The sequence below is a fragment of the Aulonocara stuartgranti genome (genome assembly GCF_965226115.1).
Source record: "Aulonocara stuartgranti genome assembly, chromosome: 14".
Lineage (NCBI taxonomy): Eukaryota > Metazoa > Chordata > Actinopteri > Cichliformes > Cichlidae > Aulonocara > Aulonocara stuartgranti.
The window spans coordinates 35,297,587-35,319,749 of NC_138950.1; the positions used below are offsets into that span (position 1 = coordinate 35,297,587).

General features: G+C 40.8%; 2 protein-coding genes across 6 annotated transcripts in view; both read right to left on the bottom strand.

Moving 5' to 3' along the window:
- Positions 1-183: 183 nt before the first annotated feature.
- Positions 184-2,322, bottom strand: LOC309687984 (ceramide synthase-like). The gene is made up of 5 exons (XM_082503366.1): positions 2,058-2,322; positions 1,558-1,641; positions 1,241-1,460; positions 1,074-1,169; positions 184-569 (listed from the first exon to the last, which is right to left on the bottom strand). Exons 1-5 carry the CDS (start codon positions 2,177-2,179, stop codon positions 294-296), a joined length of 798 nt encoding a protein of 265 aa, XP_082359492.1. The 5' UTR covers positions 2,180-2,322; the 3' UTR covers positions 184-293.
- Positions 2,323-6,408: 4,086 nt separating this feature from the next.
- Positions 6,409-22,163, bottom strand: part of LOC309687369 (ubiquitin carboxyl-terminal hydrolase 2-like) — a 63,995-nt gene continuing 48,240 nt past the window's right edge. For all 5 annotated transcript variants that reach the window (XM_082502284.1, XM_082502285.1, XM_082502286.1 and 2 more), the window contains 11 exons: positions 15,757-15,807; positions 13,006-13,129; positions 12,617-12,728; positions 12,415-12,525; positions 11,514-11,578; positions 11,251-11,354; positions 10,903-10,983; positions 9,723-9,801; positions 9,138-9,242; positions 8,631-8,751; positions 6,409-7,037 (listed from right to left, as the gene is read on the bottom strand). In XM_082502284.1, the coding sequence (XP_082358410.1) occupies positions 6,953-7,037; positions 8,631-8,751; positions 9,138-9,242; positions 9,723-9,801; positions 10,903-10,983; positions 11,251-11,354; positions 11,514-11,578; positions 12,415-12,525; positions 12,617-12,728; positions 13,006-13,129; positions 15,757-15,807 (1,038 nt within the window). In that variant the 3' untranslated portion in view covers positions 6,409-6,952. The remainder of the gene's footprint in view (positions 7,038-8,630; positions 8,752-9,137; positions 9,243-9,722; positions 9,802-10,902; positions 10,984-11,250; positions 11,355-11,513; positions 11,579-12,414; positions 12,526-12,616; positions 12,729-13,005; positions 13,130-15,756; positions 15,808-22,163) is intronic.

Sequence of the window (22,163 nt, forward strand, 5' to 3'; positions counted from 1 at the left end):
TCATCATCAGTGTGTTATTATTTCATCCTATATTCATTAAAGTGACTTTAATTTATACAAACAGATTCTGTGTAGTTGGGTAACATTGTTGAGGCTCTAACATATAAAAGCTGAACAGACAAAAGGAAAACAGCACTGCTGACAGACTATGTGATAGAGTCACAGTTAAACAACTCTCTCCTGTTAAATCTGACTTAAGTTTATTATGAAAATAATAAACTTATTTTTTCATTAACTGTAGCAATAATCTGAGGGTTTTGTGTTGTTTTTTTTTTTTGAAAATCATGGAGTCTTCAGTCTTTGCGGGCCGGCCCCTTCCTCTGCCTCAGGTACAGTCTGTTGGCTTTCCTCAACAGAAGTATAAACCAGTAGATCTGTGGAGCCAGGAGCACTAGGTTACCCACGTTGCATTGCAGTGGCAGGTGAAAGACCACTCTGTGCAGAGGAATCCCAAATTGCCGGCCATACATCCAATACATGAAGGGGAAGAGCAGGATCCGACATGTGAAGAAGCTGAGCAAGACAATGATGCCGTTGATCCTGTGGAGTCTGGTGTTGTCGAGACCCAGCTGGATATGAAACACAGAAAGATGGTGAGGGGACTTCCCTAATACATCCATGTGCGTAACACAAAACACTTTTATGCAAACATGATAAGAATTTATGCCATTTGTCGTACTACAACACAATCTTTTGTACATGACCATTATAAACCCTGCACACGGTCCCACAATAAAAACACAGGACCAGGTAGGTTCATCATTAAAAACTGCATTTTGTATTTAAATCAATTATCTTTCTCTAACAGTAAATTTGCTTGATGATCTGAAATTGTTAGTGTGACAGATTTTCACACCCATATGTTTTGGCTAGTCTCTGGTGTCTTTGTACAGTCTGCCACTCTGGTCCTGTCAGCTGTGGGAGACTCCTCGATCTATGGATCGGGAGCTTAGGTCCTGTTCCTGTGCTGCCAAGATCGAAGCCTCTGTGCTGTCCTTTAAGCAGACCTTTTCTTGCCACTAGTGGGATTTCTTGATGTCAGCCTTCCTCTAAAGGTAAATCCCATGCATTACCTGGATGAGAATCTTTCCAATGGAGACAAAAGGAGTGCTGAACTCTGTGATGAACAGGCAGCCGATGAAGAAGTCCCCCAGTCCTCTTCTGAAGAACTGCAAATCAAACATTTAGTGGCAAGTCAGCTTGAACACACAAAGCGGAAGAGACTCCTCAGTGTTCTCACCAGAGTGATGGGCATGAAAATGAGAAGCAAGGCCATATGATGAAGAACCAACATGGAGTCCTTGATGAGAAAAGCCTTCACTGTCTGAAGAGAGTGGCCGCTGTATGAGCTGGAATGACCTTTGAGCTTCTGAGTATGGTAGTGGCTCAGATACATGGCATAGATGTCAAAGACCATGTAGGGCACTCCAAACAATACAAACGCGTTCACCAGCCAGTGACTGTGAAGAGAGACAGGAAACACTTTCACTGAACTAACAAACTGACAATCTAATGATAACTCATGTCTTCATGTGCAACAAACTATGAAACACTAACCTGTCAGCCATGACGTCCCTGCAGGATGTCATGACTGTGACTCCAGCTGCAGTAGCCAGAGAAGCATGTATGGCAGAAACCAGCCTAAAGTAAGCAAAGCAACGGTTTGGGTAGACAGAACTGCACTGGAATACATGCACGTTTATTTGTTGTCTGGCTTTTTAATAGTCCCCACTGCACACGCAATGAATATTCAAACCCTCACAGGCGTGTAATGTGGTGCCTTCGGCACATATCCTACAAACACATAACCAAATTATTATGTCAAATTCTAAAATCTAAGTCAAGCTTATATTTAACGGGAATCAGAGGATTCCTTACGTCAAAAACGCCTCTATGGTTTGTTATATATGTGCCGAATTTAGCTGCTCTTTCCTGTTAGTAATGTGACAAAGGAAGCAAATCTCCGCAGTGTGTGTAACGAGACAGATAAACAACACAACATTAAACTGGCGTTTGTGTTAACGTAGTCTGATGAGGTGACCCGTGTGGATGCTGACCTCTCACTGACACAAACCACGTCAGCGTCGCTCCACTGTGTGAAAGTGGATTTAAGGACTTTTCTGGAGCTGCAGAAAAGTCCAGGGAACACCAGAGCGCCACAGACCAGAGCAGAAAGCATTATGTTAGCCGGCCTCCTCCTGGTCCCCGTAACCGTTTTAACAGAGTCTACATACCAACACCTGCCGTAGGGACACCATCGTATTTCAGTAAGCTAACGGCAACTAGCTTCTCTGATGGTTTGTTGAACTTCCGTCAACCTTTATTTAGAGGGCTATGATTGGCTGTAGGAGAAGAGCTTTAAACCAATAGAAATCCTTGACTTTAAACTACCTTTGAATTTCTCAGTCTACTTTATTCGAATCTGTTTCAATACGTTTCTTCTCTTCTTTGGTGATTGAAATATGTATAATATTTAAAAGCTAATGATATTTAAAATTATTAAAAAATACTACCCATCTGTACTTGTATTATTATTTTTATAATGTCCTTTTCACATTTTTCATTGAAAAAGAAATGCACGTGGGAAGGTAATGGTGATTCAGTACTACAGGATTATATTATGTATTTATTTTTTAAAGAGAAAGTTTTAGGAAATTCTATGTTTTAATAAAATTATAAGAAAATGTCGTAATGACAGTGACTTACCAATAACAGGACATGTCAGTCCAGTCTAAGATAAGTCTTCGTTTAACAATATTATGGATTCATGTCCATTTAGATTAAATTACTCATTGAAAAATTACAAATGAAATAAAACACAGGGGCTTAAACAGTTTCCAGTATGCAGTCTGCGATACCAACATATAGTAGAACCAGCGTGTCATATATTTACAGGCAGCAAGCAGGAAAGTGTGCTTGGTTCTCACAGAGCAGGAATGCAAGGCGGCTCCAGCCTTTCTCCAGAGGCATTATAACAGAGAGAGACATGGTACTGAAAGGACCCTGGACTGGAACCTACAGTACAGAAGAGTCCTGTACCAGCAAAGATGCTGACAGAAATATAACTTCCAAGGGAAGAAAAGCTTATTTAAAACCATATTTTAATGAAAAGTCAGCAAAATTCTGAGTATTAATTTAACAGATTTGACAGAAGATTCAGTTAATGATCTTCTTGATTTCCTCTTGCCAATTAAAATGAAAGCATGTAGCTAATGAAAGCTACATACTTCAAATTAAGTGCCCAGAGAACTGCTGCAACAATGGTTTGGAGTTTCTTTGTGACCTCGGGGCAGCAGTCTTTGACCTAAAGCTTAGAAATAGTGCAAACTGGCAACTTGCTAATCTCCTACATCAAGCATTATTTCCAGTTGTGTTGATTATGTTTGACCGCGTGGCCGCAGAGCCTTCAGTTTTCAGGCCCCTCTTCTGTGGAACCAGCTTCCAGTTTGGATTCAGGAGACAGACACTATCTCTACTTTTAAGATTAGGCTTAAAACTTTCCTTTTTGCTAAAGCATATAGTTTGGGCTGGATCAGGTGACTCTGAATCCTCCCTTAGTTATGCTGCAATAGGCATAGGCTGCTGGGGGATTCCCATGATGCATTGAGTATTTCTTCTTCAGTCATCTATCTCACTCACTATGTTTTAATAGTTGTACAAAGTTTTAAAACTTTTTAGTAATCTCTGGCTCTCATCCATAGCATGTCTTCTATTCTGTGTTCCTCCTCTCACCCCAACCGTTCACGGCAGATGGCCGCCCCTCCCTGAGCCTGGTTCTCCCAGAGGTTTCTTTCTGTTGAAAGGGAGTTTTTCCTTTCCACTTTCGCCAAAGTGTTTGCTCATACCCCTTATGATTGTTGGGTTTTTCTCTGTATGTATTATAAAGCGCCTTGAAGTGACTGTTATTGTGATTTGGCACTGTATAGATAAACTAGACTAAACTCTCAGCAGTTGGAGGATACTCAACTGCAGAACCAGACTGTGACTGTGACCTATAATACAATGCCATTTTTGAAATCAAATGTATTTCTTTAGAATATTGCAGCACTTTCACAGGAACGCCTCACAGTTGCCTGTTTAAATAAATACACTTGAGTGTTTAATTTGACTGTTGGATTTGTACTTCAGTGCTAGTTGTACTTTATCATACATGTGAACTTTATGAGACCATCTTCTTCTTTCAGCGTCATTTTAAGGGTTGACACAGCAGATCGTCTGATTCCATCTCACTATATCCTGGCATCCTCCTCTGTCACACCAACCCTCTGCATGTCCTCCTTCACTACACACTCTACTGCCCTAGTCGCCTGTCTCAACTTCTCTCTGAACTCTGTGTGCTACATTCTTCCTATTATTAGACCACATTAAACTTTGCAAAGGCTCACAGTTTGGAATTTCATTGACAGGCTTCCTGACAGTGTCGATGCAGCTGTCTGCTTGGCTTCAGCTCTGCTTTTTGCAGTTGGTGAATTGGATTTCTCAATGTGTTTGCCCTATCAGTTGTTTCACAAAGTAGAATTAGATAAGTTATAACAGAACAGTATGGAAATCTATCAATCTGAATGGTTACTTTCAGGTAGAAGATACACGGTTCCACATTTTACATTTAAAAGATATAGATTCACTTAATGCTGCAGTGTGCAGGTCACACGATCAGTGATTTGTTGTGCTTTTATGTACTGCAGGTAAAATAAGTATTGAACATGCTTACCGAATGTATTTAATACTCCATACAAAAGCCTTTGGTTTCTCCATACAGTAGGCATCTTGAAGCTGGCATCACCAACAGTCACATGCATTTCTAAATGTGATTCTGTCTTCAAATCCTGTAGGTTCCTGGATTTCTGATTCTCATCATTTTCACTCTGTCTGAAATCTGGTGTGGGGAGCACCTAGTTGTGGATGTTTTTTCCACTTCTAGATTATGGCCACAACACTGCTCACCGGAACCTTCAGTAGTTTAGAAATACTTCTGGAACCGATGCCATCTGTATGTTTTGCAAGAATAATGTGGTGAAGGTCTTGAGGGAGCTCGCTGGTTTTACCCATCATGAGATGGTGCTTGTGTGACACCGTTTTGTAATGGATCAGCTGGGACTGAACTAGCTGATATTAATTTCCACTAAGTGGCAGCGTTGCTTTCTAATTACTGATAGATTTCAGCAGCTGTCATGACTTTCTGCACTTCCCTTTCTTCCCATGCTCAGTCCTTTTTCCCTGTTCCCATTTCTCATTACTACACATAATTTATGGACATCTACGGTTTGTTTTCTCTGCATGTGTGGATTGGATGGGTTGTTACCAACATCTGGTGAGAATTTCATGCCAGTAGCACCTTTAGAAATATATTTACTTAGAAAACGTATTTTACCCGTTGAATGTGCTGGTTATAAAGGTTGTACTGGTAGTGACTAGAACAAATGTTCTCTTTGGGAACAACAAACATTATTGTAGCTATCTCTGTCTTAACTATAAGACCAGATTCAGGCAGCTGCAGACTCTCTAGCAGAGACCAAAAAAATACAAAGACAGAAAGTAAAAGCACTGTTGCGCTCACTTTTATTCATATATCTATCTATCTATCTATCTATATATATATATATATATATATATATATATATATATATATATATATATATATATATATAGTCATGTGTTTGACTGCCACAGTTAAAAAGTGTGACTCATCACATTATCACCTGTAAGCATAAATAATGACTTTTTTTTCTCTCTTGAAACCTGGTAAATAAACCAACTGAAAACAGTTACGGGTCATTTTCAGCACCATTGAATAGTACATTCTCTATATTGCATCAGGATATAAAAATATACAGATATAGTGTTTTTTAAAACATTCTTTCCATGTTGTTCAATGGCATGAAACAAGAGAGGAAGAAAAGACCCCATACTGACAATGAGGATTATTACCGTTATCATCTGTATTATTAATCTGTAGCCGACCCTTAGCGGACCGTGCGCTCATCCGTTCACAGCACTTTAAAAACATCAGTAGCAGCCACACATGGGAGAAACAAATAAAATAAAACACGAGTAAGAGGCAGACTTCTTCTCTGGAACATTTCACGCTCACAGTGCCACCGACCCTCCCAACCACTTTTAGAGAACAAAAGAAAAACAGGAGAGTGATGGAGATGCTAATAGGGACCTGGGAGTGCTGGAGGGTTGTGGGAGGGAAAACCAAGCAGGCCGGTGGGCTGCAAGCTTCTCGTATCCATGACCAGTCCAGTTATAGACACGGTCTAAACACTGTACATCCACAGTCCAGGATGGTAACGATGCTAGGGGCCTCTATTAACCCCTACCCCGCCCCAAAAACTATCAATGGAAAACCCTCAACATGAATTCAAAGCAGAAAAACGTGAAGAAAGAAAGCAAGAAGAAAAATAATAAACTGGGTCGTCTCAGTTTTAATGGTTTGAGGCAAACAAGAAGATCACAAAGAGAAGACGAAGAAGAAGGAAAGGCGTGGTCAGGACCAGAGTTCAGTTTGCAGTGCATAGAGCGGGGCTTCTGAGATGGAGACTGAGTCACCTGGTTGGTTCACTCAGATGGGATTATTGCCCTCTGTCAACCTCACACACACGCACACACACACACACACACACACACACACACACACACACACACACACACACACACACACACACAGTAAACGCACGTCCACCCGCAACCAGCAACATGTGGGAGTACAAACGGAGAGCAGAATTAAAAAAGCCAGTGGTTTCCAGCCTGTCCCCCCATCCAGCAGTTTCTGTGGAGTGATGTGTATGTGTGTGTGTGTGTGTGTTTGTGTGAGCCATGTAATGTATGTCCAAGTAAAATTTCCAAACAGGCCAGGCTCCAACAGCACTTTCATGTGTTGCGTGTCCATCCGTCCAGTGTCTGTCTGTGAGTCAGAGTGGTGCTGTGGCCTGCCCTCCTCTACGACGCTTCACATCCGCGAGGAGCAAGCCAGCTCGTAGAACAAGACGTAGGCGTCGCTGCTGCGCACTTGGCTGGAGGACATTGGCGTTACTCTGAAAGTATATAAATAAAATAAAATTAAACTTAAGCTTTTGAACACTTGATTATAATGTATCATTTATATATTTTATTCAAGCAAAAATGATCTCATGATCCTCTGAGTGAGCTATAGGGTGTCTTTATAGATATTAACTGTAGACATAATCACAGTCTGTTTGAGCAGTTAGTATGCAGTAGGATGCCATATAGTGTAACTCCTATCTTACTCTAATAGAAATTACAACATGATAAATGGGATAAAAAGTCAAACTGAAAGTTAGTGCACGAAGGGAATGAAGCTGTCAGGCACTATAGTTGCTACTTCAGTCACACACTGCTGTCTAAAACAACCTGCCCAGACTTTGAATGTAATGACTAATTGAGTTAGCTGAAAGCTCCACCTGAGCCTCATAAGTGTGTGAGTACATTTAGTAGAGCACCGCATTAAAAGCAGAATGTCTGAATTTGGTGATTTTGAGATGAGATGTCAAGTCTGAGGGAGCCCACGTGCTAACATGGTTTCCAAATGGATTAATTCTGTTGGCTAGTGGTGATGCCAGGAGGATGTGTAACAAATGATGTATGCCTTCCAGGAACGACTTTGATGCTTGATTAATAGGAGAGCATTAAATCAACGCTGCAGCCTGACATACGCCTTCCCTTAAACATCTGTTTGGTTGTGTGAGTGTAGAATACAGTACGAAGCATCTGTTAAATGTAACACAGTTGTAATTGTTTCTAGCTTGCTCATTATGCTGATGCAGCAATGTGGAACAGTGTCGAAATCTACAAGCGTTCTTGTTTTCTGAGCTTGAAATCATCAGTGTGCACTCAGTCGGCTGTCTTCTGTTATAGTAAAAGTTACTTTTGTTCAAGATTTATCAGCTCCAACGTGAGTAGCTCAGTTTCCGATGTAATGTTAGAACAAAGCAGACACACACGGGTAGAAAAGAAAAACAACACTAACGATTCACTGCCTCTTTATGGTGGCTTCACAGGGTTAATCTTACTTTGCAGTAATGCATATGTATATATACTGTATGCATGCTAGTGTATGAGGAGGTAAAGGAAACAAATTCACTTAGTCAATCTAATTTGCTTTGTTTCCATGCTGGAGTAACTTTCAGAATCATCATCAATTCATTTATCTTTCATGAAGCTATCAAATGGTTTCAGTGCCAGCGTGCATGCTGTACACTCCCAAACACACACACAGAACAGCGTGAGCTATGTGTAGTCATCAGCTATGTGTAGTACAACCCCCCAAGAGTGACGGAGAACCAGCATCAGACCTGACAACAGTGTTGAGTAAGAGGAAGCGTGGAAGGGTATGAATGAGTGCAGCGCAGCAGGAAACAGCCTGGAGTGACCAACGGGATGCTAAGCAGAGCAGATAGCACCCGCAACTCTTACTATCACTCCTCAACTCTGTTATCTTAGCCAGGGGGTGTTTGTGTGCTTGTGAGAGCAATAACAGCCTGTAAAATTATCATTATCAACGAGCTGACTTCTCCACACAGCTCCTATGATCTTCTACACGAACAGTGAACTGTCATAGTAACACTAAGTGTATGTGTGTGTCTGTGTGAGATTTGTGGCGAACCTACCTGGAGTCATTGAACGTGTACCATTCTCCCGAGCTGGGATTGCGACAGTAGGCTGTGTAGTGGCCGCCCATAGTGGTGCCTGAGTGGTTGGACACTGCGTACAGGTTGTACACTGCATTTACTGCAAGGCGACAAAACACATGTTTAAAGGGACAGTTCACCCAAAAATCAAATCTAGATATTGTCTCAATAGCCTGTAGTGATTGCTCACCACAATGGGCCATGACTTGAATATGGGGCCATCTAGTTCCATTATACTCCATTAAAGTATAATGGAACTAGAAAAAAATCTGAATGGAGAATAGTTTCATGTAGAAACCATTAGTTTAATGTTGTAGATCTGGGGCATTGGCTTGAACTGCTGCCTCACAGCACAAAGGCAGAAACTAGCTCACACCTAAACACTGAATAAACTTCTCTGTGAGCCAGAGAGAAAAGTTCTACATTTAGTGTAAACATAGCGTTCTGTGGCAGTCCACTCGTGGAGAGTACAAGCTCATTACTTACTGCTGTTTTCAGAGGCAAACTCCCGCAGGTCAAGATCCTTCATGGGGAAGTTAACAAATGTGGACAGTTTGCTGGTTCTTCGTGCCTCAGAGAAGCGCTTCAGGTCTTTAGAGGAAAGGGAGTCAAGGAACAGATGCTCTGCATACAGTAAACTGTACATCAAGCCAACATTCAACATGACTACTCGGAACGGCTTCACTCCACTGAGGCTTTAGAATGACACATCCATCACCTCAGTGACTTGACAAATTCATAACAGCCAATTAGCAGCTCGTTAAAACATCTGATCATGTGCACTGTCAGCGCTCACTCACTTAATTACACTGTTGGGCTTACACACATGACAACTTCCTGCCTCCATGGCAGAGCTGTCTGCTGCTAACTGTTCACAGCACTTTTCTATTGCAGCTATTGTCATAGCTGCAACAGAATAGCTAAGGGTCAGCTAATTACTAGAAAAACACTTTTTGCAATTCAGTAGAACAGAATACAAAGCAGTAAGTCATAAAATCTCAATAAAGCATTCAGCTACCCCACATGCCTCAGCACAGCATCACAGCAGGTGATGAATAAAGCAAAGGATACGCAGCACTAAAATCTTGGGGAATTTCTGTATTGTGAACTTTTTAGTGCATCTCCTCCTGGCTTTACATCTGTAGCACGTCTTTGAGAAGAAACAGAATAAGATCAGTCAGTGTTTAAGAACAGGAATCATAGAGGAACCACCACACAAGATAAAAAGCACAAGTTACTCACTCAGTCTAAACTATCTCTGACCATCTATGTGCAGCTTACATTTGTACTGAGCATAAAACAAACTGCAGTTTATAGATAGTTTCCCTTTTAGATGCTGTGTAAGTTCTGTGGGAGGGATTTTTTAATTTGAATTACTTTATAAGCATTTTACAGTTTGTTGTTGAACAGGAAAATTCCAAACCAGTTTTCCTAAATTTGCTGCTTCTGCAGTTACTTTGCTCTGCCTTTGTAGGGCAGTGTAACTCCTCTAATTACATGTATATGAAGAGTTTCTGAAGAAATACAGTTTTTTCTTATTTTTATATTTGTCCTGTCACACTGCTGGATGCTCACATTAAACATGACCAACAACACCTTTACATTTGTAAAAACAGTTCTACTGTCATTTATGATTCATTCAGATGTAAACATATTGTTGTGCACTTTGTGCGTCAAAGTATGAATTTGTTTTGAGAATTGTGTTTTTTACTTGTATTTATGTTGTATGGTCTACCTTACAATATAAAGTGCCTTGAGGCAACTGTTGCTGTGATTTGGCACTGTAAAAATAAAATTGAACTGAATTCTAGGTTTGCAGTTTGGTTTTGGAAATCCTACAATTGCAAGTTCAGGAGGAAGTCTTATGGCTTCTTTTAATGGCTTAAAGCCAGGCGAGGGGCAGCCAATAATATAGAAGTGAAAGGGTGGACGTAAAAGGACAGGAACTAAAGCAGCTTGTTTCAAACAGAGGATCAACTCAACTGAGTTAGGGGCAGCAACGAGCCCTGTATATGTTAATAGGGATTATTTTAAATTGTGAATCATGCAATTCTGTCATCGTCTAAGAATAAAAAAGGAGCTGAAATTAGCTTAATTATAAAGTAAACAATATAAACTCTTATACGCACAAATAAAACAAATTTCATGTTCTGTGTTAGCTGTGCTAACTCAACACTGGATAGGAAAAGTATGAAGTCAAAGTGGTGATTATCATAAGCTCTTTTTGTCAGTGTAGGCAGTGAACACCTACCGGCTTTTCATCCCCATCAAGGACGTCTTCTTTGGTGAAGAGTCGCATGCAGTCCATCAGACTCACCTCACCATAGCCCTTCTGAGAACAGATGCATTCACATTACATTCACACACACGAAGCAAAAACAAATAGAGACAGGAAAGAAATGAAGAAGCTCATATTAGGAGCTGTGGACACAGGAAGTGTTTCAATATTTAGTGCAAATCATCATAAAACACACACACACACACACCCACACTCATACACTGATTGTGCTGACATTTGTGTCTGCTGCCCTTCTGGTACGCGTTACGTAAGAAGGACAAACACAGGTCCCTGTCTGGACCTGTGAGTCTGTGGTCTAACCTTGGCGATAGGCAGAGAGAGATCCCAGAAGGGGTCGAAGACAGTGGAGCAGAAACCACAGTGGCTGCAGGTCAATGAGCTCTTCAGCTGTCCCACAAACAGGTCTGGAGAAGCACAGATCAAAGAGTACATCAAAGAAACAGATGAGAAAGTTTATCTTCCTTTTCATTTCCATTTAACCACGTTCTGTTTATGTCTTGTATGTGCAAGGTGAATTTTCACATTGGTGACAAATAAAACTGAGCTGCAGCCCATTTACTCACCTACTATCTTACTGTCCTCTCGCTCCAGGTATTTACTCCACATCTTCTTCCCTTTCTCCTCATCTCTGAGGGGGGAGTATGAGTTAGAAGTTAGAAAGTGTAAGCCTTACATGAAGTGTAAGGCTTACACTTCATGTACATATGTAATGCCTGAGCCCCCAGCAGGCAGCTGATAGTTAGGAAGATGGCTAAGATGGGGGAAATCATACTGAGCTGTTGTGACACTGTAAAAGGGTTTCAAAAATAACAAAAAGCAACAAGAGAACCTGGCCTAATTTATCTTAACTACCAAGGTGTCCAAGAACCATTTTAGGGGATTAAAAAGATGCTTTACAGAAACACTTCCTCCTGTGAAACACTTTTTCATGCTGTGTGCAGATATTTTCCTGCAGTTTTAACAGTGCAGCAGAGAGGATGTATTTTTAGGGCAATACTGGAAGTTGCTGGAATTAACTCTGACCCTTAAACAAACCGTGGTTAGATAACTGTTAATTATATCAATGAAAAACTGGAGCATTAAGTGCTTGTGGCCCCCAGAGAGGAAACAAATCAGCATGGGAGGTGAAACTATTGCACATGGCCTTGAATTAAAGATTAATGATGAGGCCTCAGTGATTAGTGCTGTCTTGGTTTGGGGCTTGTATTCATACTGTACGCTGCACATAACCTATTCAGAGATTTGGCCCAGATGTTTTTGAATTACTAAGCTAATGTGATTCAGGCTGGTTACGTATGAGTAAAAACTCTAATAAAATACAATAAACAGTTGTACTGTTCATCTGTGAAACTTCCAAACACATCCTCATCTCCAGCTAACAAAGTCCACTTTTAAAAACAAAACAAAACAGTGTTAGTGTGACTCAGTGCAGGTACACGCGCACGTGTCGGTCTGATTACTCACGGCAGGTGGTCGAAGTCCTCCACAGTGCCTCTCGGCCTCACAGTGACCCTGTTGACCTCGTTGTGCAGGCCGTCCAGGAGGAAGCGCAGGAACTCCTGAGCATCCTGTTGGCTGTGATACACCAAAACAGTTAGGGCTATGAAAATCAAAATCAGGTCACAAAAAAACAGAAAATAAAAAATAAAATGATTACAAAGCTTACTTGTATCCCACAAATCTGGGAGCATATCTCTGGATCTGTGTTTTAAATTCGGACGGGCTGACAGCCTCACTGCTGGATGATGTCCACATGGTCTGTAGCAGCTTGGCAAATTCTACCAACACAGCAGCAGCTAAGGTTATTCACACATGCTGGGACGTAAAATGCTTGTGTCACAGTGGAATGAAATGAAGGTAGGACTCTTTTTCATGCAAACTCTTAAAAGACCAAGAAAACCACTCTTGTTTTTACCTCTTCTAACATGCTTTCAGGTGAAATGTGCAAATCTTACAGAGATGCGGGGGGTAGGGGGGAATGAGTGTGCTGCTGGTGGATCGCTGCGAGGAGAGTTTGTTTTGGACTCTAAGGGGCCTGTGTGACATGTCTCTCACCTTCCATGAGGGCTGTGTTGGTGCGGCTGTTGTTGTTAAGGTCTCTGCGGTGGGAGTTGTGCAGGCAGTAGTCTCGCAGGCTTTGTGTGTTGCTAAGACACTGCAGGATACTGTTCATGAAACACTGTCAGGACAAAGCAGAGAAAACGGTTTGATTCCAGATGCTATAATCAAATCAGTTTATGCTTTTACTTAATTAATACTGTTAAGTTAAACGTATTACTATTCAAGTCCTAATTAATAAGATTTAAGACCAAACTTGACATGGACATCAAAAGCAACAAACACACTGTTGTCAGTTCAAAATGAACAATAAGGTCAAATTAATACAGGAAAAACTGTATTAAAAACTGTGACCCTGAATCCTCCCTTAGTTATGCTGCAATAGACGTAGGCTGCTGGGGATTCCCATGATGCATTGAGTTTTTCCTTTCCAGTCACCTTTCTCACTCACTATGTGTTGATAGACCTCTCTGCATTGAATCATATCTGTTATTAACCTCTGTCTCTCTTCCATAGCATGTCTTTCATCCTTTCTTCCTTCTCTTACCCCAACAGATGGCCCCGCCCTTCCCTGAGCCTGGTTCTGCCAGAGGTTTCTTCCTGTTAAAAGGGAGTTTTTCCTTCCCACTGTCGCCAAAGTGCTTGCTCATAGGGGGTCATATGATTGTTGGGTTTTTCTCTGTATCTATGAAGCGCCTTGAGGCGACTTTTGTTGTGATTTGGCGCTATATAAATAAAATTGAATTGAATTGAAAAACTGTCTGAATGTATTTGTTAATATAAACAGACAACCACCTTGTTCACCCAAATGTCAAACTCCTGAAAGCCTGACCAATTTATCTGATATTATTGGCTGAAACCAGCAATATGCTACTGCTGGCATGTTGTTTGGAATGCCACACTCACACCAAACAGCTGATCTGACCACAGTCGGGCAGAATGTACACGAGTAAATAAATAACTACACATAACAAATTTAGGGAAATCCTTTTGCCATGTCTAAATGGAAAAGAAATACTGGCATATATATTGGAATATGGCATTTTAAAATCACCAAATATTAGCACTAGTTTCAAAAATCCTTTACCTACCTTTGACAGGCAATGTTGTTTGTTCCAGAAACATCTACAAACTTTAATCATCAGGACTCAACTTTGCTATTATATCAAGCAGCAACTTCTTGCTTACTAAATGGCTGAAAATTAAGCCAATATGGACACATGCTAAGAGTTGCAGTTGTTTTATTGGTCAACAGATGCTGGTCTCAAACAGTAAGTCAATCCCCATAGACTATAATGTAACAATGTCCAACTCTGCAGCATTGAAAATGGCACAGGAAATGGATTTAGCTGTGACAGATCATTTCTACTTCATAACAGCTGTACAGGGGGTGAATGTTTTGGAGGCTAAGGCCAACCTTCATACAAAGTCTTTGGGTTAAACCCGCAGCATCCCATGACCACAAACCAACAGGAGAGCTGCCCTTCTTCTAAAGATTTATTTTTGCCATTTATCCTTTAGTAGATAAGATACAGGACAGACAAGAAAGCAGAAAGGGAGCATGGGGGAATGACACACAAGCAATGTGGCAGGTATATTGTTGGTATATTGGTTACCAGCTCAACCAGATGAACTGAGATCTAAACTGAACTTAAGATGGCTGAAAACTTTTAAAGGTGTTTTAATAAAAGATAATTCACAATTAAGACATTCTAGGCCTTTCTGAAGATGTGCAGACACCCTGCATCATGTCTAACAGTGATTTCTAATGTTGTTCCAATATGTTACCAAAATATATTTCTGAGCGCAATTTGCAGTGTTAAAAGATGACAAAACAGTAGCTTAACAGCTTGAACGAATACTTCAACATTTTGAGTGATGTGCTTATTTGCCTAGAGTTAGATGAAAAAAACAGCTAGCATGTATAAAGATAACAACATCTCCATATAGGCACTCAAAGCTCACTGAAGAATATGCTGTCTTGTTTGACTTCGGTGTGCTCAAAGAGTAAGAATAAAAAGTTGGGACTTTACAGAATGTGATTTGTGCACTAATTCCTCGGGTGAGCACATCATAGCTGGGTATCTGCTAACCTCACTGTAATTACAAATACTTGTTTTTACTTTAACTGTTCTAAGTCTTAGTGAAAAGCCAAGCAACTCAGATTTACTCCTCAGACTTGAGCATCATCAAGTTCATAGAACAAAGGCAATCAAGTGTTTTCGCCAGAACTCTGTTCACATCATTTTGAAAAAAGGTGGTGTACAGTCATGTAATAAAAGCTAAATCTACATATTATGTAAGAGAAGGATTTTTCAATGTAAATGTGAAGTCATTTGTCCTTGATGAATGTTTAAAGAAGCAGAGAAGCAGCAGTGTAACTCCTGGGTACAAAGAAGTATCACAGCACTGTCTCATGTCACGTGTTCATGTGACACATGTGCAGCTTGGTAAGAACAAGCCAGTCAGAGAGGGAGGGAATGAGATCTCTCTGGTCCATAGTTCAGAGCTCTCTGATTAGGTTACTCTATACAAGCACACAACACAGTGCACAGTTTATTTTAGGAGTCGTCCTTATGCTTGTTGCCTGGCAGACCGAACAGATCGCAACACACTGTGCTTACAGTGACACTCACTGGATTTTTGGAAAGCTATTGCAAATCAGTTGAGAACAAGAGCAACACTACTCAAGATGTTAGTCTCACAACAGATGTAATTACATGTATAGCATGTGGCTGCTGTACTTACAGTGTTTCCTAAATTCTTCAGTCCCACCAGGCCTTGGGTGCTCTTTGAATTCTGAAAATATAAATAAATAAATATCAAATTTAAAAACAAAACAAAACACCATTTTCAGATCATATGTACAGTCTTTTGATCAGACCAGTGAGGGCTGGTGACTCCCAATCACCACTGACAGTACTAAAATGTTTCATTTTATTCCTGAAGCAAAAACACTTGAAGAGCACTCCATGTAGCGGTTTGAATGAATGAACTGAAGCATTCAGCTTTTTCTGGTAGTGTTTAGCCTTCAGGAATCTCCAAACAGAAGATTCCCATTCCCAGCATCAACGTTATCTCTCGTGTCACTGTCCATGCTGCATAAGAAATACTAGTCAGTTAAATTAATAATTTGTAGTGCATTAAAGTACAACACCAGTTAACTATTGGTCACAGCCAGCTGTTTTCAGAAATAACACTACTCAACCAAATCTAACAAAGTCCTTCTAGCTTAGTGTGGAGCTTTGTCTGCACTGAGTTAGAATGGAATGGAACAGTTTACAGTGCAAAGGCCTTAATAGTGACTAACAGGAAAGTCTTAGTGTGTGTCAGACTTTAAAAATGAAAGCCCACAGTTATACACCGGATGTTTTCAGGATGACTTATGTTAAATTTTCATAACCAAAGTGTCCGGTTCCTTCTTGGAATACCAATGTTATTTAAAACATGCTGAATTCTCAAAAATAAAAGCCTCCACTGGTTGGTGGTTGTGAAATGTTAGATTTTTAAAATAGTCCAAGGAATTTGTCAGTATCCTTTGGTGTGTCCTTTTTGCACTAGACACCATTATCACATGCTGTAACTGTATGAGTTTCAAAATAAAAGTTACCATTTATGTATAGGCATTTAGCAATACTTTACAGAGTATTAGAATTTTAAAGATAAAACCAGGTAAGTAAAGCCCAAAAGGTTTATTCTGTTCATCTGGACGTAGCATTTTCAATGGGTATCGTCGTTTCTGTCACTTGGAAGAGTGATGAAATGTTTCTCCCATTGAAAAGGCTAAGTCCAGATGAACTGAATCAACCTTTTGGGATTTACTTACCTGGATGATTGAGCATGCATCAAGACACTTTCTTTGAAAACTTCTCTAATTGCTGGAATTGTTTATTTATGCAATCTTGAGTCAGCATCTTATCTTCAGCTTCTCTCAGCTAGCTGATTTTGCTAAAGATTTTTAGCCGCGAGTAGCAGACAAAGGCCAACAACAACAACAATAATCCAGGTGCACTCTCTTCAGAACCTGTGTGGTCTAGACATGCAATGTCTTAACTAATGTGTTACCGAATGCTGGACAGGTGTGTATGTGTGTGGATTTTAACCTTTAAGGACAGAAGGACTGAAGCCCTGCTAATCTGACATCTTGTGGGTGCACTATTATGCATGTGTCACGGACCCGGCTCTGGGGACTTGGGGTCCGTGGGCAGTGGGGGACTATGACTGTTGTTGTTGTTGTTGTTATTATTATTATTATTAGGTGTGTTGTCTGCACTGCCCCTGTGCACATCTGTGTGTAGGCAGGTATGTGTGTGTATTGCCTATCTGCTGTGGCCAAGTTACAGGCACCTTCAGCCCTGGGGGCGTGGCCTAACTTGAGGGCTGGCCACACCCGAAGTCCTGGCCGCACACCTGCTCCTCATCTGGGCTCGTCGGGGGAGCTATTTAGATGAGCGATGGAGCTTCCACCGATGCGGGATTATTGCGTTGGACTACACGTCAGTCTTCTAGCATAGTCAAGTTTGAGTGTATGCCTGCTGGGACAAGTGTGTAACGGCTGCCTCTATTGTTTTCCCCTCAGGAGGAGTGTGGGACAAGAAGGAGCAGTGAGCACGGGGAGTGCAGGGACACTGGAGCAGAGAGCACTACACGGGGACTTTAGGGAAGAAGACACTACACGGGAGTCTGGGAAACTGGGGATTCATTGTTGTTTACTTCACCACCTTGTAAATAAACACTGTTGCACTGAAGAGTCCGGCGTTTGGGTCCTATTTCCCCATCTCCCCACAGTCTGCCAGCCAGACCGTGACAGCATGGTGGATTTTTGAAACATTTCAGCAATTTTTAAATATGATGTAAGAATGCAATTAACAGTTTGAAATGGAACTTAAGTTTGAACACATAAGATTTAATACCATCTGTTACACCGTGCTGAATGCTGACTGTTTCCAGTACTTTTCTTGCTTTTAGATGAGTTAAAATGGCATTTAGATTTATTAGTAAATGTAAAAAAAAAAAAAAAAAAAAATCAATCAATGAGGAACCACACACACATATACACACCCACAGAATGTGATTCTTTTTTTACTGAATCCAATGGGTGAAAATCCTTACATAACTGAATATGTATCCATTAATCTGGCAGTCTTTCTGCTGAATAAGCCGGGATTGTGAGCTACTTCGCCACTGCCAACAGTGCTGATGTGTTTGAGGCTGAATTTGCACTTTAATGATATCCTCATGAATCTAGAGACCTGACCTTGCGCTGTGTCCCTCTAAGAATGCCATATAGGAGGCATTTCCTGGTGAGCATTATCTGTAGACAGAAGCTTGTTTTTGTGATTTCACAGCTGCTTCCTCTCTGAGTAATCACTCCCAGATGGCTGAGATCTGATCAACAACAGCAAAGTCACTGTACCTCACCGAGTTTAATTCATACTGTAACTTTCACTGTTCTTTAGGCAGGAAACTATGAAACAGACACATTTAAGCTCAGTGAAACACAGCAGATGGCACGGCATATTATCATGTTTTCAGAATCTTAAAATGGTCTGAAATGCTTTAAAGAACTTATGTCATCACTCGCTGCAGTTCAATTTCATTACATAAGATTAGTGGTTATATAATAGTGTAACCAGAGGAAGAACAAACAAAGAAGACGGGGGTGGATAAGGAATGCACTGGTGCCCTTGGCTAAAAGGCAGAAGCATTTTTACAAAGACGCGTAGGACTGAATTCACTGTGCATAATGCTCCATCAACCAGAGTGCTGCTGTACTAATCGTGTTTATAGTCACTGTGAAAACACACTCACTAAAAACGTGTGGGTAAACTTGTGTTTTTAGGCACTGAGAGTGTCGGCAGACTGACATCAGTCACCTGAGCTCACTGTTTTGTTCGGCTCATTTTAAAAATTTATATGGCACATTTGAATACAACAGCAACCTGCTGTACAGAATTACAAAATAACTAGTACCGAATAACTCTCATACTGTATTAAAAGACAGTGAATACAAATGTGTTTTAGGTTTGAAAAGACTAACAGTAGGAGGCTGTCTGATGTGTAGGGGTAGATTATGCCACAGTTTAGGCGAGGGGTCTGCAACCTGTGGCACTTTTGTCCTTATACTGCGGCACCGGGTGGTTTGGAAAAATAAATTAGAAGTATTTAGCTGAAGTGTATTTTATTTGTGTTTAGTTCTTTTTTTAACTTGTAGTTCTAAACTGGAAGATTATTGTGATATTGAAATATAAAAATACAATTATATTTTCTTATTTTTCATTGCTCAAAATAAGCGGCACACTCGCGGAAGCTGGTGTACCCACCGAAACGCCAGCATTTATTGAGACTTTCAACGCCAGGTAGGCCAATTATGGATCTTCGGATCCACATTATGTCAGCAGCTATTCTCCACCGTGAACTATGTTAAAAACAAACACCGCTCACGCCTCACAGATGACAGCTTAGAGTCCTGCGTAAAGATGAAAGTCACTTCGTACAGCCCCGATTTGCAGACGCTGTGTGCAGAGGTTCAGGAGCAGAAGTTCCATTGTAAACATACCACGGCAGACCCGCTGCTTTTCAACATTTCTTTATTGACCACTTTTCACACAGGGTTGCTGTACGCATACAGCCGGCTGTAGCTTTTCAGCTCACAGCCCGACAACACAACAGCAGAGAGAGCACAGACTTTAAGGCGGCGAGGTGTGATTGCGGGTGCCGCTCAGGTGCGTCCGACTCCCATGCAGCGGCACTGCAGACCACGCCCCGCCACACACATTAACCATTTAAAATACATATTTAGGCAGAATTTTGCAAATATCAATTTTTTTTAGCAGCATAGTGCTTTTTTTCCAATAATTTTTTAAAAGTCAGGTCAAGGCTCCAAAAGCCCAAAGGTGATATGAGGGTGGCGGCTCACAACAGTTTTTGTTTGCTACATGGATCATTTTAGTTCAGCTGGCTGTCTTTCCCTTTGTTATATTTCTTTAAGAGTTCAAAATGTGTTAATTACATAAATAAAATGTAATTTTCTCTGTAGCACTTCATGGATTTCATAAGCAACACACCTTAGTTGCTCTGTGGATTCTTTTAAAAAGCAGTTAAAAACTTTTCTGTTCAAACAAGCCTTTTGTTGATCTACGTATTTTATATTCTTTACATTATTTACATTTGATCTTTTACATTGTGTATAATGTCTATTGATTGAACTGTTTACAGCGCTTTGTGAATGCCTGTCTGTTAAAAGCGCTTAATAAATAAACTTTACTTACTTACTTTAGTTGTTCACACAAAGCATAAAGGTAAAAAAAATATATATATACAGTGTTATCTTCATTTTAGATGTCAAAAAGTATTTGCGGCTCCCAGTGTTTTCTTTTGTGTGGAAACCGGGTCCAAGTGGCTCTTTGGGTGTTAAAGGTTGCTGACCCCTGGTTTAGGGGCTACGACCCCAAATGCTCATTTGCCTCTGTGAACCAGCCTACCCTTGGTCTGGCTAAAAGTAAAAGATCTTTTGATCTAAGAGATCTAGAGGGCACAAAAAAGCTGCAAGAGGTCAGATAAATACCCAGGAGCCTGTCTATTCAGGGCTTTGATGGCTGTGGGTATGTACTCATGTGCTGGCTGTTACCCTCACCTGTGGTAAATGAGAGTGCTATGTAACAGGACCACAATGAAAATCAGCCAAATTGCATAGAAGGCAAGCTCACCAAACCGTTTAGTGATTAAATCAAAAGCAGCATGGGAAGGAGAGTTAGCTTTCACTGATTTGGTCCAGGACACGTCAAACTGCAGGTAAAGGTGCCGTTTACAGTTTGTTACTTTAGATGTTCTCCTATTTCAGTTGCTGAAGTGTTCAAATTCCTCTCTGGGTCTGAACACAAACTAGATGATGCCTGAGAGGCCAGAGACCGCTCATCACTCACACACACTCAATCCCGTGTTCAACTTCACCCTGGAATTGACCTGACAACCAATATATGAGTCACCACACATCACGTACCTAATGACCTTCCTGAACCCAGTGACCATTCATAATGGTATCAACACTTCCTACGGTCGCACGTGAACAGGCTTAACAGTCAAACTGTCAGGGTTTAACTGGCAACAGACTTACATCATTACTACCAGAGCAGGACGTTTTCTGAGAGGCTCTGGAAGGAAAAGTATGTATGAAGTCACAGTTGGAACTTTTTCATTTCAGGTACAGGTGGGACTGGCTATCAAATACACCCTCACTTCATAAGGAGAAACCTATCAGAAGAAAGCTAGAGGTGAGGCTGCACCAAGGCTCAGTACATACAATAAGTAGGGCTTATTCTGAACTGTGAATGAGGCAAAGCTACAGTGTTAAGAGTCCAAGAACAGACCTAAGGAGATGGAATTGAGCAGAGGCTATGCTTGTAAAATTATTATGGTGTTAACTTACACATTCAGCAGCTCCATTACAGTAACATTATGATTCAGATGGTGTCAATGTTCTACCTTCTTCACAGATTCAAGTCCATTATTGCCCGTCCTTTTGCTTTTCATTCTTTTTAGTGCTGTTTTTTTTTTTCAACAAACTCCTGAGAAATAGATTTGTTCATCAGCAAAAAGCAAAAAGTGTGAAGCAGGTTCATCAGATCTTTTTTTCCCCAGAAACAGCTGCTCGTTGGCACTGGAAACAAGTTTAATGAGACCACTGAGACCGAATAGGGAATCCAGAAATCTAAACAATGGCTACATTATTTTGGTCTTAAATCTCCATGGGTTCATTATAATGAGCTGTAAACACACTCTGCACACTTTGAGTCACTGTTGATAGGGGGGGAAATAACTGATAGTGCATATTAAACTGATGTTAAGAATACTGTAGCTGCTGATGGAATTTTTTGCTGTTTCAGCTGCACACAGAAGAGCTTCGCTTGCAATGCATGCTGGGAGAAAGAATGCTGAATGTGACAACAGAAATCAAAGTGACTACTCCCACCCTGAGCTCTGCTGCCGGCCTTCTGTAGCTTCACATGATTGGAAGTGTGTTCTGTTTGTTCACGAGTAACGTGCGCCTCCAGCTCATCTTGTTATGATGCTTTTATAGGAGAAACTCTCTGCTCTTATATAAATAACCCCTGCCATCTGCCTCTGATTCACCAATAACACAGTCATACAGGATG